The sequence below is a fragment of the Sorex araneus genome, chromosome 4 (genome assembly GCF_027595985.1).
Source record: "Sorex araneus isolate mSorAra2 chromosome 4, mSorAra2.pri, whole genome shotgun sequence".
Classification (NCBI taxonomy): Eukaryota; Metazoa; Chordata; class Mammalia; order Eulipotyphla; family Soricidae; genus Sorex; species Sorex araneus.
The window spans coordinates 53976995-53992914 of record NC_073305.1 but is presented as its reverse complement, the minus strand read 5'-3'; the positions used below and the strand labels follow the sequence as shown (position 1 = coordinate 53992914).

Genomic DNA, 15920 nt, shown 5'->3' with positions numbered 1-15920 from the left:
GATCCCTGGCACCACCTATAGCTCCCTGAGCACTGTCTGGAGTGACCCGTGAGCAAAGAGTCAAGTGTGGCCTCTCTGCACCACCATTGTGCCCCCCGTCTAATAGAGGAATTATTATTCCCCTTCATTTTAGTTTGTTGTTGGGGAGGTTGGGGGGGGCACAGCCCACTGCGCTCAGGACTTACTCCTGAGGTTCTGAGTTCAGGGATCACTCCTGGCAGTGTTCAAAAGGACCATCTATGGTGCTGGGGATTGAACCAGGGACTGTCACATGTCAGGTAAGCATGCACTATCTCTCCAACCCACCCCTTCATTTTATAGATGGGGGAACGAAGGCTCAGAAAGGTTAAGACAGTGCGTAGAGTGGGGGTTAAGAGTCCGACTATCTAAATGCAGACACATGCCTGGAACACAAGACTGTGCCTGGTTGAGTGTGCTCTGAGCTGGAGGCCAAGTAGTGAGCAAGCAGGAGAGGGGCTTCTCCGCCACAGACCCAAGGCAGGCAGGTCCCGAGGCTCCTAGTCATGCATCTGCTACCCAAGGCGCAAGGCAGACATCCTCCATTCTCCCGGCAGTCACCTCACTCATCCACCTCACAGCAGAACCAAGAACGAGGGGGGAGCGGGGAGGAGGGCTGGGGAGGGAGGGAGAAGGGAGGAATCAGATCACTTAATCGGCTCCAAATCCAAACCCTCCTTCAGCACAGCCTCTCCGAGAACCCAGGCAGGCTCTGGCGGGCACGCTGGCTGCCCCGTCACTGGAGGGGCTCCTGAGAGGCCCAGCTGCCATCTGGAAGTGATTTGGCCCAGAGATTCCTGAACCGGGTGGGAGGTTGGGATGACCAGCTGCCTGCCTAGAGTTCCCATCCAGGACCAAAGCTGGCGTGAATGGGCCCCCGAGGCAGCCACCAAATAAACCAGGGATCACCCCTTTCCAAGGAGGGGCCACCCCTGAGCAATCCTTCCCCTCCTACAGGCAGCAGAACCAATCAGCCCGCTCTCTCCAGGGCGCGCCAACTTTAAGTCGTTCAGAGATCAAATCGTCCAGTGTGACTTTTGAAGTTGTTACTGGGCAGTTATCTTATTGATTTAACAAACACTCACATGGTACTTACCATGTGCCGCTAGCTGTTCTGAGCACTTTAAAAAATATTAACTTGTTTAATTTTTATAACAACCTTTTAAGGAGCTGGTTCCAATTCCCATTTTAGTGATAAGGAAACCAAGGCACTGGAGTTTCTTCCTAGCTCCTTAGCAGCATCTGGTATTTAAGCCAAGAATTCGAGTTGCTCTATAGCAAATGGCCTGGAACGTGTTCCTTCAAACAAAGCCTGCTACTCTGTTGCTTTTTAGGCACCTTCAGAGTCTGAATTCCATAGCCTAAGAGAAACTGACATCTACTAACTTTTACTTTTTTTCTTGGTACAATTCACTTTCACTTGTACCTGACTTTGGGGGGGACGGGAGAAAAGGAAGGAAGAGGGGCCTTGTGATGCCATGCCCCACCACCCTGGAAACTTTGCCAGGCAACCCCAGGTCTTGGGAGCATGCACCCCTCGCCTGCTCTGGGTCGCTGGTGGGCTCTTGCACCCTGAGTCCACATCAGGATGACACCGCATCCTCCAACAAGGACAGAACGCCTTGCTCTAAAGGAGCAAGCTCAGATATACCACCCATATTTGCAGATGGCCTCCTTGCCATTCTTCAGCTGGGAGATCCTTTATCTGTTTTTACCCCCTTCCAAGTTGGCTGGGTCTAGTGTTAGAAAGACTTTTGGAAAAACAAGTAAATAAAACTGCCAGCTCCTGGCAGACAACTAGAAATAAATATGCAAAGGCCTCACTGTGAATGACCCAGGACAGAACAAGAAACACACGGAAATCTACCACTTCTGGAGAGAGCTGACAGCCCACCTTAACCATCATGAATCACAAATGTGCCTGAAGAGCCTGGCTGTCTTGGTGCATCCGAGGTTGAAAAGTCAGATCTCTGAGAAGCTCAACCATCTTAAGTCTCAACCATCTTAAGTTTGGTGCCTGTACATAAATCTACCGGCCCCCTCAATGAAGATGGCTGGGAGTCAGCCAAAGCAAACAAAACCTGGGTTTGTTCACAGATAGTCTCTGAGATCATGAAGACAAACACCCTCCATAGGGTACCAGGAAACCTGACAAGAAATTTTAGTGAAGACAGGCAGAGCATCCTCAACAATCCCCACCCCGACACACATACACACACACACACACACACACACACACACACACACACACACCAGAGGCAGCTCCCTGCACAGAAGATGGGGGATCCTGGGGCTGGAGAGATAGCACAACGGGTAGGGCATTTGCCTTGCACGCGGCTGACCCGGGTTCGATTCCCAGCATCCCATATGGTCCCCTGAGCACTTCCAGGAGTAATTCCTGAGTGCAGAGCCAAGAGTAACCCCTGAGCATTGCTGGGTGTGACCCAAAAAAAGCAAAAAAAAAAAAAGAAGAAGAAAAAGAAGATGGGGAATCCTTATCGTGATGCAGAGGATTAAATCCTGTCATTCATGGAAAATTCTGAGGTTACTGCCTTGCTCAAGGCCACAGGCTCCAAATTGGGGTACCCAACTCCCCTCCCCCCAATATCCCAAACCTGCAAACCCAAGTGGTACAGGGGCCTCTGGTGTGTGTGTAGGGGGGGCGGTATTTTATTTGCTTCTGGCGTGGGAAGGCAGCTCAGTTAAGTCTCACTTTCAACAAGTGGGCAGACCCAGGTTCCAGTCACCATTTACTAGCTGGATGAGCACAAGTTACTTCACTCCTGTTTCCTCATCTTTAAATAAAGATAATAACACAGACACCAGCCACAGTAACAACAGCACCCATCTTCTAAGCATTCAGTCTGGACTGGGCTAGTGCTGAAGTTAATCTTTATGAAGACAAGGACACTCATAGGATCTGGTGTGTTCAGTAACACAACATACCCCACACCTGCAGGGAGCAAAAGCCCCCGTCTGCACAGTGTAACACAGTGAGTACTTGAAGTCCAGCAGAATGAGACTCTGGGGACTTGGGGGTGGGGGGCATCACATTAAACAGCCCAGAAAGAGCAGAGAGAAGTGGCAGGTACTGCCACCAGGGGAGTCCTGGCACTTGGCAAGTCTTCCTCTGGTCTCCAGAGGCTGGCAAACCTGTTTGCTGTGAAATCTTTCTGGAGAGTGACCACGCAGCCAATGACAAGAGTCCTAAGTGTGGTTACCCTCTTTGACCCAGGAATGCTACTTGGGGAAATAGGAGCCAAGAGAGCATTGAAAAGGAGAAAATAAAATGAAACAATGTAGCTCCTGGCGGACAGAGGTCAACAGAATGGCAGAAGGGAAGGCTAATCTTAGAAGGTGGACAGCCGGGGACTGGTCCTGCACATGGGAAGACAGAACAGACCAGAGGAAGCTAGAACAAGACCCCTGCTGGGGGTGCAGGCGGGAAACCACCCTGGAAGCCCTTGGTAAATCAGGCAGCTCGGGTTTTTCTGAGGTTGTGGTTTGGTTTTGTGTTTATTTTACTTTTTTAAGAGACTCCATGTCATGTTTGGATACTCCTGGTTTACTTTAAGTTTCTTTGTTCAGCTAATTAAATAAATACACATTTTTTAAAACAAAGACGGGATCCAAGTTGAGCCCGGGGAGGCCTTGGAGAGTCCTCAGAGAGGAAAGCTGGTTTCTGAAAAGGAAAGAATGCCCAGAGAATTCCGAGTTTCTCACCCCAGAGACAGAGTTGGGCCCTCAAAAGACAAGGCCAGCAAGCCACACCGCTGCCCTCCGCAAGGAGGCGGATACCCCGGGTGGGGAGGCGGGCTGGGTGCTGGCAACGGGCCTGGGCCGGGAAGCCGGAAGTGGCCATACCTGCCAGGACAGGTGTGGGGGAGGGCGCGGCTGCAGGAGGCCCGGCCTAGAGGGAACCCCTTTTATGCTGGAGAAAGTCCCAGTAGTCACACCCACCACCCTACTGCCCTGCCACAGGGGTCACGTCCAGTCTGGTTTCCTCAAAAAAAAGCCCCTAGACCCAGGCCTAGGCTGAGTCCCCACTGGCAAAGCACCCGGCACACACTCAGTGTATGCTCTTTGCACACGTGTACACTCCGCACACACATGCTGTGTACACACACACACACACACACACACACATACGGCGCGCGCGCGCACACACACACACACACACACATACTTACTCACACATAGCGCACATGCCCTGCCCCTACCAGCGGGGCTCCTGCCATCCTCAGCAGCCCAGGGCCCCTCTCACAGACCCTCAACCAGCCCTGGTCAGAGTTGGGACCTCGTCCTCATTCTCCCTCCCCAGCTCAGGGAGAGAGGAACCCAACACCAACCCCTTCCCCCCTCTCAGGAAGACCCTGGTGTGGGGAGGGTGGGGAGAGGAAGGCAAAGTCTCCTTGAATTGTCACCCACTTCCTTCAATTCTCCGAGCTGGACCCTCACTGCTTGAGAGGCTGAGAGCTAGTGGATTAACCCTCTGGACCCCCTAGTTTGTCCAGGGGGGTCTAAGGGCAGCCTAATTCTGGAAGTGTGAGGCTCCAGATCGTGCAGAAGGCAGTTGCTGGCACACACCGCGCTCCATAAGGCGGCGATGGGCACAACCACCAGAGTCTAGATTGTAACTTCAGCAGCCAGCGGGAGCAGCGGGGCTCAGCTGAGCACAGGGCGCGCGGACACACCCCCGCAGTTCCCCTTCCCACCTTGGGTCCAACACGCATTCTCGAGATGGCCGGGGAGCCTACCAGGTGTGCCCCCCTCCTCCCCACCCCTCTACCTGGGCGGAGTAGGCCCCGGCGCAGAGAACGGTCCCTCCCAGGTCTCTCCGCCCGGCCTCCCGGCCAACGCCCAGGAGTCCACCGTGCTGAGCTGCCCGGTGCAGCGGGGAGCGCCCCGGGGAGCAACTGGCTGGGGCCCCACAGCCCCGGCCGGTGTGGGAGAGGTTTCTAGCTTCCCAGCCGCCGCGGGGGCACCCCAGGTCCGGAGAAACGCTACATTCACCCCCCACCCACACACACACACACACCTCTTTCCTTGAAGCAAAACTCCAGTGCTCAACTCACAGCCCCCACCCCCAGGGCGCTCAGACAGGGTGCTGGGCGGGAATGATCACACAAGATCTCAGAAAAGGGCGTCTGGGTCTCCTACGTTCCCAGCTCTCGAGGACAACAGGTTACACACACACACACACACACACACACACACACACACACACACACACCACACACGCGCACACACACACACACACACACACAGCCCACACTTGATGGGCGGTGGGCGCGCACAGCTCCTCCTGCAGGGGCGCGCGTAGGGGGGATGGGTAGCTCCTCGCCCGGCCACGGCACTCACCGATGGAGACGAGCTTGATGTTCTCACGCTCCAGGAACTCCAGTGCCACGGACACATTCTCGAGCTGCATCTGGCGGAAGGTGGGCCGCTGATGGTACTTGCGGTACATGGGCTTCTGGCTGAGTACCTCCAGCAGCGCGATAAGCCGCAGCCCGTCGCTCAGGTCCGTCTGCAGGTTCCCGATGCGCTTGTTCACGCATTTGAGGTGCTCGTTGCACCAGCGCGTGAACGTGTTCTGTTGGATTTTCTTCCAAGGTGCGTCCTCCGCCAGGTCCTTTTCGGTTGCAGGCATCCTGGCGGCGGGGGGAGCGCGATGCACAGCGAGCTGCCGGGATCTGGCGGCGGGAGGCCCAAAGACCGGGATCGAAGAAGCAAAGCGCAGCGGGCGTGGGGCTCGAACTCGCTGCTAACAGAGCCGTGGCCGGGACTGCTCTGTGGCCGCCTGCCTCCAGCTGCGCGAGGCGTCCAGCTGCGCGCCTGCGCACTCGAGAGGCCCGCCCCTGAGGTTCCGCCCCGTTCCCGAGTCCGGGGGGGCTGGGGGGGAGTTCCTGCTCCACGCCCGCCCCCTGCCGCCAGAGATGGGGACTGCGTGCGCGAGCCGCCACCCATGAGTCCTCTGTGCTCCCAGTCTCAGAATGGAAAGCCTGAGCATGAGGATGGCATCCTGTGCCTCTTACGGAGCAGATCTCCTGGTCCGAGGAGAGAGGGAGTGTGCAGAGGCAAGGGAGCTGGGCAGAGGAGTGTGTCTTGGGGGAAGTACTGGTGGGCGATGGGGTCTTCCTGCAGGAACCCAAATATAAGTTCAATAATGGGTTTTATTGAGCTCGTACTATTGCACTAGGCATTGTTAGGCGTTCGAAGGAAGCCGATATTTTCTCTATTTATATGAATTAATCTTGCAAGAATTACATTACCAACAGCTAGCATGTATTGAGTGCCTTCTGTATGTCAGCTTCTCAGTGCCTATGAACCAAAGGAATATCACAGCTTGCTCCCTTGAGGTCATAAACTAGTGAGAGAAAAGGTCTGTATCGTGTCACAAAAAGCTGGGCTGTGATGACAGAAGCCAATAGCAATGCTGCTGTATATGTTTACTTTCTTATTGCTATTGTAACAAATTACCAAATCTCTATCTCATGAGAGGCACACACCTCCATGATAAACCTTTCAGTGCCTGTATTGCAAACCATAATGCCCAAAAGGAAAGAGAGGAGAAAGGGAGAGAAGTGTCTGCCATAGAGGTAGGCTGGGGTGGGGGTGGCAGGAGAGAAACTGGGAATATTGGAGATGGGAAATGTGCACTGGTGAAGGGATGGGTGGTGTCTCTCAGGGTGAATAAAAAAAAAAATTTTATGGGCTGGAGCGATACCACAGCAGGTAGGGCATTTACCTTGCATGAGGCCAATCCGGGTTCGATTCTCAGCATCCCATATGGTCCCCTTAGCACCACCAGGAGTGATTCCTGAGTGTATGAGCCAGGAGTAACCCCTTTGCATCGCCAGGTGTGACCCCCCCAAAAAAAAACACAAAAAAAATTTTTAAAGGCACACACCTCAAAGTATGACCTTGTTTTTCTATAGGTTCCACCTGTCAATATGGCTCTGACTGACAATTAAGATATTGCAGGATATATTTCTTGAGATTCTAGGGAAGAAGACTTTTCTCTGCCTTCTCTAACCTCTAGGGGTTTCAGGAATTTCTTTTTGTTTGGGAGCCACACCCAGTGGTGTTCACGGCTTACTCCAGGCTCTGAACTCAAGGATCACTCCAGATGGGCTCAGAAGATCTTGAGAGATGCTGGGGATCACATGCAAGGCAAATGCCCTACCCGCTATACATTGTTTTGGCCTAAGGGGAACTTCTTATCTTTGAGTTCTTCCTCCATCTTCAAAACCAGCAAAACCAGGGGGCTGGAGCGATAGCACAGCAGGTAGGCCGTTTGCCTTGCACGCAGCCAACCCAGGTTCGGTTCCCAGCATCTCATGTGGTTTCCTGAGCACCACCAGGAGTAATTCCTGAGTGCAAGGCTGGGAGTAACCCCTGTGCATTGCCAGGTGTGACCCAACGATCAGAACCAGCAAGATCAGGCTGTCCTGCTCACGGTCACCTCTCTTATTCTTCATAATCACATCTACCTCTAACATTTTTTAATGATTTTTATGATTACACGAGTCCAGTGGTTAGTCAAAGAGATCTTAATGCTGGAATTACTTTTGAACTTTGGGGTGGAGGAACATCTGATGGTATTCAAAGGCTATTTCCATGTAGTATAGGGATCAAACCAGACCTTGCATGTGCAAAGCATGTACCAGGCCTTTGAGCTATCTCTCTCACCACCAGTTTTTTTTTTCTTTTTGGGTCACACCCAGCGATGCACAGGGGTTACTCCTGGCTTTTTGCACTCAGGAATTACTCCTGGTGGTTCAAGGGGGACCATATGAGTCTCACCACAATTTTTGTACTCTTAATTTTATTTTATTTTATTTTTATTTGGTTTGGGAGACACACCCAGTGGTGTTCAGGGCTTACTCCTGGCTCTGCACTCAGGAATTAGTCCTGGTGTGCTCAGGGACCATATGGGATGCCGGGGATCTAACCCCGGTCTGCTGCGTGCAAGGCAAGTGCCTTACCCACTGTAGTATCTCTCCAGCCCCTTTGTAGGGTTGTTTGGTTGGGGGGCCATACCCAGCCGTGCTCAGTAGTTACTCTAGCTCTGCACTCATAATCACTCCTAGTGGCTCAGGGGGACACCTCTGCCTCATAAAGGAATGGTCACAGGTTCTGGAAATGGGGATTCAAGCATCTTGGGGGGTGAGAGGGGGTGGTAGCTCTTATTCTGCCTGTCAGTCTCTCTTGAGCTCCTGCTCTGTGCTCATGCAGGTTTTCTGCTAGGTACTGGGATGCAGTGGCGACCAGGCCAAAGCTTGGCGTCAAAAGCCTAAATATTGATAAGAATAACAGCAATCGTCTACTGAGTATTTGCTCTGCCCCTGTGCCAAGAGCTATAGGAAGCAGGTTTTTTGTTTTTTTTTGGGGGGGGGGTTGGTTTGTTTGGTTTTTTTTGGTTTTTTGTTTTGATTTGTTTCGTTTTTTGCTATTGGTAATAGCACTTGATAATTGTTGTTGTGAGGGGGCTGTGCTATAGTATAGCAAGTAGGATGCTTGCTTTGCACATAGCTAGCCCTGATTCAAGCCCAGACACCCCCTATGGTCCCTGAGCTGCACCAGGAGTGATCCCTGAGCACAGAACCAGGAGTAAGCATTGAACATCCCCAGGGTATGAATATCACTGGATGTGACCAAAAAAAATTTTTTTAGAGTTAGCTGTGAGGTTAAGTCAGTTCTCCAGGCCACACAGCCCAGTCAGAACTAAAGACAGTCCTATAAGTGAATTGGGACATCCTGGACCCCTGATCCCAGTGTTAGGGGAATTAGGGCAATAGTTAGAATTCCAGGGCAAGGCAGGTAAGGAAAGGCACTCAAGGCTTCTATCTGAGTGATGGTCCAGGAGTGGCCAGCAGATTTGTTAGCATAATGATCTGTTGTAGGTAATGGTAACTTCTCCATGTTAAAGTGTCTTATTTAGACAGACATCTCAATGGAAATGCTTGACACAGTTCATTGGGGGAGAGCGGGTATTGCCTGGCCTGCTTTACCCCGGTCCTAATCAATAGCAGGGATTTTATAATTACCCAGAGGCTCTCTTCCCCTCCTGAGTGGTTGACTCCGAAGTCTGTTCTACGCCCCAGGGCCTCATGCTCTTCCCAGCTTGGGCCTTACCTCTCTACCTGATCTGAGCTCATAGTCCCTAGAATCATTGTGAGTAAACTTGGCCTTCCCCTTGCCCTAGGTTCCTGGTTCCTTGCGCTTTCCTCCACCCAAACTCATCCATTAAACCTTATCAGTCAGAGTCCCACTCCTAAGGGCCTCCTCCCTCGGGGAGGTGAGCCTGGAACTATGTGCTCAACTCTGTCCTGTCAGCAACTGCCAATGTGTGGAGTTCTCCTTTTTTATAGAGATTAATGTTTTTACCAGGTCTTGAGTCACCAAATAAGTTCTACAGGTCTAACCCACTTTACCCTGAGCAGAGTCATCCTCTCAGTGATGCTCTCCATCCAATGAAGAGGTCCAATGATGCTCTCCTTCCAATCTGAAGGTGCCTAAGAGTTGTCCTAGCAGCTGTTAATGGTAATAGTAACTTAACACTGTGGATCAACATGGAAAGTATCATGTTGAGTGAAATGAGTCAGAAAGAAAGAGACAGACATAGAAAGATCGCACTCATATGTGGATTATAAAGTAGCAGGATAGGACACAAACACCCAAGAGTAGTAGAGATAAGAACCAGGAGGTCTGCCCCACAGCTTGGAAACTGGCCTCACATGCTGGGGGAAAAGGCAGCAGAGACAGAGAAGGGAACACCTAGTAGAGAATGTTGGGAGGACCCACTCGGGTTGAAAGTCTACCAAAAGTAGACTATAGACCGAACATGATGGCCACTTAATACCTCTATTGCAAACTACAACACCCAATAGGAGAGAGAACAAAAGGTAATGCCCTGCCACAGAGGCAGGATGGGGTGGTGGGGGTTGGAATGGGGGTGGTGAGAGGGATACTGGGATCATTGGTGGAGGAGAAGAATGGGCACTGGTGGAGGGATGTAAACTAAATACAAACATGGAAGTTCATAAGTTTGTAACTGTACCCCATGGTGATTCACTAACAAAAATTTTATTAAATTAAATTTTAAAAAGAGTAACTTAACACTCAAGTTGGAGGAGTGCAGTCTGTGGCTTCAGAGATGAGGATAGGAAATGGTTGAGGTCTTCACGTGACTCTTTATCCATATTTGATCAAATAGGAGAGCAAACAATTCCAGGGAGGAATTTTTAAAGGCATTTCAAAGTTGTGTCTGACAATGCCTGTGCCAAAACTCGGTCTCTTTTTTCTAATAGCTGTCCTAAGCTTCTCTGATCTCATGGTGGAACTGCCTGGGGTCACCAAGCAGTGGGAGGAGGAAGAGACCATCGAGAGGTGACATCCAGATGGAAGTAAATAGACTGGCACTTTGGTGATAGTGGAAACTTTGTATATCAAAACTATAAGCATTGACAATATTAAAACCTTATTACCTCAACTACAATACAAATGTATAAATAAAAATAATAATGAAATAGAAACAGAAATTTTTTTTAAAAATCTTCCCGGAGTACAGGCTCTGGGTGTGAATTCTGAGTACCCAGACTGTGCAACCTTCCACATCCAACCAACCTCTCAAGCTTCAGTTTTCTCTTCTCTGTAATGGGAGTAACTAACACTGCTGTCAGGGTAATTCATAATGCAACCCAAACTCACAGCCTGGCACACAGTAATGGCTCTGGAAATGTAGCAGGAAGCTTGCCTAAACGAACACACTTCACAACCAGCCTCTGATAAATCTGGAATTAATTGCCCTTCCCCCCACTCCAGGGGGTGTTTCTATGAAGCCCGAGCTCGCTCCCCTCAGTGTCTGTTACCCGCAGATGTTGCCTCCGGACTGTCTCAGCCCCCCAAAAGATTCTGTTTTGAGCAAGCTAACGCAGATAGAGCTATAAGCTCAGCTAGTCAGTGTGGTCCACACAACAGCATCAGAGGCACAGACATCGATGAGGAAGTGGCTGGACAACTGGAAGATAAACATCAGGTGGAAAGCTGACGCCAACTGCTCAGAATTGGACAAGTCGATACTCAGACTTCCAGGGGGATAGGAAGGCGGCATTGGGAGGGTTCCTCTAGCCAAGCAAACATGCACAAGTGAGCTGGTACCCCTTTGGGTCTGTGCTCATGTGCTCATGGCTCCAAGTATGTGGAATTGTGCTTTCGTCCCCTCAACCCTGGCCTCCCCAGCTCAATCTCCTTGCTCTCCCAGCTTGTGCATCAGACCGCTTGCTTTATGCAACACTTCGGTTGCAGTTTTCTGTTGTCAGTTGATGAAGGAAGGCATCTGTCACCTCCTCTTCCCTGGCATGGTATAGTTTGGGGATTAAGACTTCAGAAAGCTTGCCCTGTTCAATTTAAATTGAGTGAGAGGTTGGTTTTTTTTTTCCTTCTTGGGTCACACCCGGTGATGCACAGGGGTTACTCCTGGCTCTGCACTCAGGAATTACCCCTGGCAGTGTTCAGGGGATCACATGGGATGCTGGGAATCAAACCTGGGTCAGCCGCGTGCAAGGCAAATGCCCTACCTGCTGCGTTATTGCTCCAGCCCCTGCATGAGAGTTTTATTGTCACTTAAGTTTTTTGTTTATTTGTTTGTTGAGCCATACCCAACAGTACTCAAGGGCCATAGCCAATGCTTGCTCAGGACAGGGGACCAGACAAGTGCCAGGAATCAAAGTTGGGCCTCCTGCATGTAAAGCATGTGCTCAGTTCATTGAGCTCTCTTGGTCCTATGCTGATTTGTTTTAAACAGTATTTGGATGACCAGTTGTCTGTTTTCTGCAAACTAAAGTGTTTCCTGGGATGCTAGATTTTCATTTTAGTTTTAAAATCAGGAAAGCTGCTATCAAAATACATAAGCTATTTACCCTATTGATAGATCCCAAAAGTTCATTTTCAACCTATTCTCAATGACTGGTGTACTGTCTTTGAAATTTGACAAGAATCTTATACCCACAGCTTAGCTCGAGTCAGACTTGCACACGTTGATGGCACTCAGTACCTGACCTTGGCTGGTGGTAGTCTCCATACTGATCCTGCAGGTCCAGAGATACACTTGATGTTAAGTAAACCAGTTGGAGGCCCATCATGTTCTCATGAGGGTCCTAACCTTGGGATCTCTGCCCCTATATGTGAAGCCTAAATCCATCTCTTTTGAAAACCCCACCTATTTGAGGGAACAGGGCAGGTAAATCTGCATCCTGTGGTTTCTTAGAAGCATGGGGTTCACTACTATGATAGCAAGTCAGGATACTCCTGTCAAAACAGTAAAAATAATCATAATAGAAGCTTCTATTTTTGGACTATGGCATCATTTTCTCACTTAATCATCCTAACACTGCCAGCAGGAATCATTATCCCCATTTTCACTGTATCACTGTCATCCTGTTGATCGTCAATTTGCTCAGGCAGTCCCAGTAATGTCTCCATTCGTCCTAGACCTGAGATTTTAGCAGCTTCTCTTTACTCATCCTTCCCAATGGTGCCGCATTGGAAGCTCTTTTAGGGCCAGGGGAATGAGACCCATCATTGTTACTGTTTTTGGCATATGAATACACCACGGGGAGCTTGCCAGGCTCTCCTGTGTGGGCAGTAAACTCTCAGTAGCTTGCTAGGTTCTCTGAGAGGGAGAACTAGGCTGTAAGATGTTGCGCGGCCACATTTGCTTCTGGGAGCTTGGAAGCTTGGTTTTATCTTCGGCTGCCCATTTTACAGGTAAGGCAATAGAAACAGAGTACGCCGAAGGTTGCAGAGTGACTAAGACTGATACTGAAGAGCCTTTAAGAAAGGTAATCATCCATCATTGCAGTGAAAATAGGGACCTGAGCTGTCTCTGATTTTGTTTCCTTGCCTGTGAGCTACCTTAACCATACATTTCTAGAAATTTCTGATGTATATAAACTGCAAGTCCAGTCCTTATTCTAAGTACACTTGACATTGCTCTAACTTTCATGATTATGACAGTATAGTATCATGACAATGCAACTATGGTATGAATGGGTATCAGAGAATGACTTCTAAATGGAAAGTTTCAGATCTGAGGACTAGAGAAGTAGTACAACAAGTAGTGTGCTTGCTATGCACATGGCTGATCCTGGTCTGATCATCATGTATGAACCACCTCTGGACCCCTGAGCACTGCCAAGGAATAATCCTTGAGCACAGAGCCAGGAGTATGTCCTGAGCATTGCCAGTTGTGACCCCAAAACAAACTAAAATTCCAATTTTAGAAATCTACTTCCCAAAAAGCTGGAGCGATAGCACAGCGGGTAGGGTGTTTGCCTTGCATGCTGCCAATGCTGGTTTAATTCCTTCGCCTCTCTCAGAGAGCCTGGCAAGCTACCGAGAATATCCGGCCAGCACGGCAGAGCCTGGCAAGCTACCTGTGGCGTATTTGATATGCCAAAAACAGTAACAAGTCTCACAATGGAGACACTACCGGTGCCCGCTCGAGCAAATCGATGAGCAACGGGATGACAGTGATACAGTGCTACTTCCCAAAGGATACAGAGACATGCTTGGACTTGAACTCTGGTCTCCCAAATTGAGATTGGGGCTGAGTCTTTAAGCTCTTCAGTTCCTCAGCTCCCACCAGCTCTGATAGCCTGAAACATGAGGTCCTGGGAAAGGAATAAAAGTGGAGGCCCCATGCCACCATGCTCTCACCAATCTGTGTGTTGCTCATGCCCCAGGTGTAGGAGACACACCCATGGCAGGCCTGAGTGCTACCACAGGTTTTTCCAGCTCAGGGGAGAATTTAGGATCAGAGCACAGCCTGCCCCCTCCTCCATTCCCCAGATTGCTGCCTCTGTCTGTCTGTCTGTCTGTCTGTCTGTCTGTCTGTCTCTGTCTATCTGTCTGTCTCTGTCTCTCTCTTTGTCACATACACACACACTCAAACACACACACACTCACACATGCAAATGCAAATGCAAGTGACTGAGGCCTCTTCCTCAGCCCAGCCTGGCCTTGCTTTCTGTGGAAGATTTACTGTGGCTCCAGTTTGATTTGTTTTCTCAGTGTACACAAATGCCACAGAGCAGTTTGCTGCTAAAGAAAACCCTTGTCTTTCCAGGGCTCCCCTGGCAGGCCTGGTCTGCCTGTGACGAGAACAGACTGCGGAGCAGCTGACAAAGTCTTTTCCATCCTTATCTAATCCTAGCCCCTGCCCTGCCCCTCTACAAGCCAAGGCCAGGATTATCAGGCTCACAGTGTGTCAGGACAGGGACTGCGTGTCTCTATGCCCTTGGTCTAGGAAGGGAGGTGTGGACCCACTCTCTGAAGCACAGGGAGGAGGCAGGGGGAAGCATCAGCGCAAGCACTCAGCTCTGTGCTCTGACTCCAAAGCCTGTTACCTGTGCTGGTCCCATCAGCAACTGGGCTGCCCCCACCCCTGCAGCACTCCCCACCCCCCACACATGCATAATCTCAGGCACTGTCACTGTTGGACCTGCTGAATTGGAAGCTGCAGATGAACAAGCTCCCCAGGGCTCACGAACTCCTCACCATGCGTCCACCACGTGGACTCCTCCTACAAGAAGAGAGTGATGGATGGAACCAGATAGGTCGAGATGAAATGATTTCAACTGACCGTGTAGTGGGTGGTTGCGGCAGAGAAAGGCAAGTTACAGACAACACACACTTGTGTGATTCCATCTGTCGAGTCACCTTTTAAATAAAACAAAAAGTGTAGGATGCGACTGCTATAGAGCACCTGCCTTTGAGGCATGAGTCCTAGAATTTGATGCCCCAGTACCCATTGTGCCGACGCAGGAAGCACTGCCATTTGCGATTCCTGGTGCCACAACAAAAGTGTGTGAATGGAGCTAAAGCAATAGTACAGCTCGGGTGCTTGTCTTGAGTGTGACCAACTTGGGTTCCATGCCTGGCATCCCATATGGTCCTCTAAGCACTGCGAGGAGTAATTCTCAGTGCAGAGCCAGGAGTGACCCCTGAGCGTCGCTGGGCATGACCTCAAAACAAAGCAAAACAAAACCAAAAAAAGAAAAATGTGAGCATTGCCGTTTAACTGTGCAAACTCCATTTATCTCAATGACAATGACAAAGGGAAGAAGGAATAACAAGAATCTGCATCAGCACATGCCTTGAGTGGAGCAGCAGGGTGACCCACCAGGCAAGGATGAGAATGGGAACCCACAGAGCCGCAGGCAAGTGGGGAACAAGGAGCCGGTTAACCCATGTTTTCACTTGGGAAGGGACCAGTGACAGGGAAGCAGTATCCTCTGAGGGAAGGAAGAGCAGTCTGCTGCACCAGCGGCAATTCTTATCTGTGTCACTGGTGAAGTGACACTTCTCTCTGGCCTTTGCACACATCAGCTCAGTCCTTGGTGAAGGTGGTACCTCAAGACTGAGCAAACTGTGAGTTTATTGTCGGAATCAGTGCTATTCAGATAGCCTGGGAAAGCAACACATCCAAAGCAATTCCCAGTAAGAATCCAGGTTTCTCTCTGTGTGTTATAAAACCTTTATTTTGAAAAGAAAGAGGAATTGCATATTTTATGGAAAGAAAGTCAGTTTCTCCACAGGCTTCCCTAAGTAAAATTTTTGTGTGTACAGGGTTGGGGATTGAACCCAGAGCCTCATGCATGCAAGGCAAGTGCTCTATTACATGCCCAACCATACAGGACAAATAGAAAACAAAGAGTAAGATGTATGTTAAAATAACAGCTGTGTTTGGATGGTTGGTTGGTTGGTTGGTTGGTTGACCTTCCAGGGATCAAACCTAGGGCTTTCTCTTGCAAAGCATGAGTAACTCTCTTTAGAAATATCAAATTGGAAAAATGCATATTATTAGCCTGTGCAAGACACCTGCATGCATCAAT

General features: G+C 50.0%; 1 protein-coding gene across 6 annotated transcripts in view; it reads right to left on the bottom strand.

Moving 5' to 3' along the window:
• FLNB (filamin B) overlaps window positions 1-5882 on the bottom strand; it is a 152097-nt gene extending 146215 nt beyond the window's left edge. For 3 of the 6 annotated variants that reach the window (XM_055134727.1, XM_055134728.1, XM_004616481.2), the window contains exon 1: window positions 5380-5881. In XM_055134727.1, the coding sequence (XP_054990702.1) occupies window positions 5380-5671 (292 nt within the window). In that variant the 5' untranslated portion in view covers window positions 5672-5881. Of the gene's footprint in view, window positions 1-5379 lie in introns of all 6 variants that reach the window. The other 3 variants (XM_004616482.2, XM_004616483.2, XM_004616480.2) reach the window with 2 other exon arrangements.
• Between the last annotated feature and the right edge of the window lie 10038 nt (window positions 5883-15920).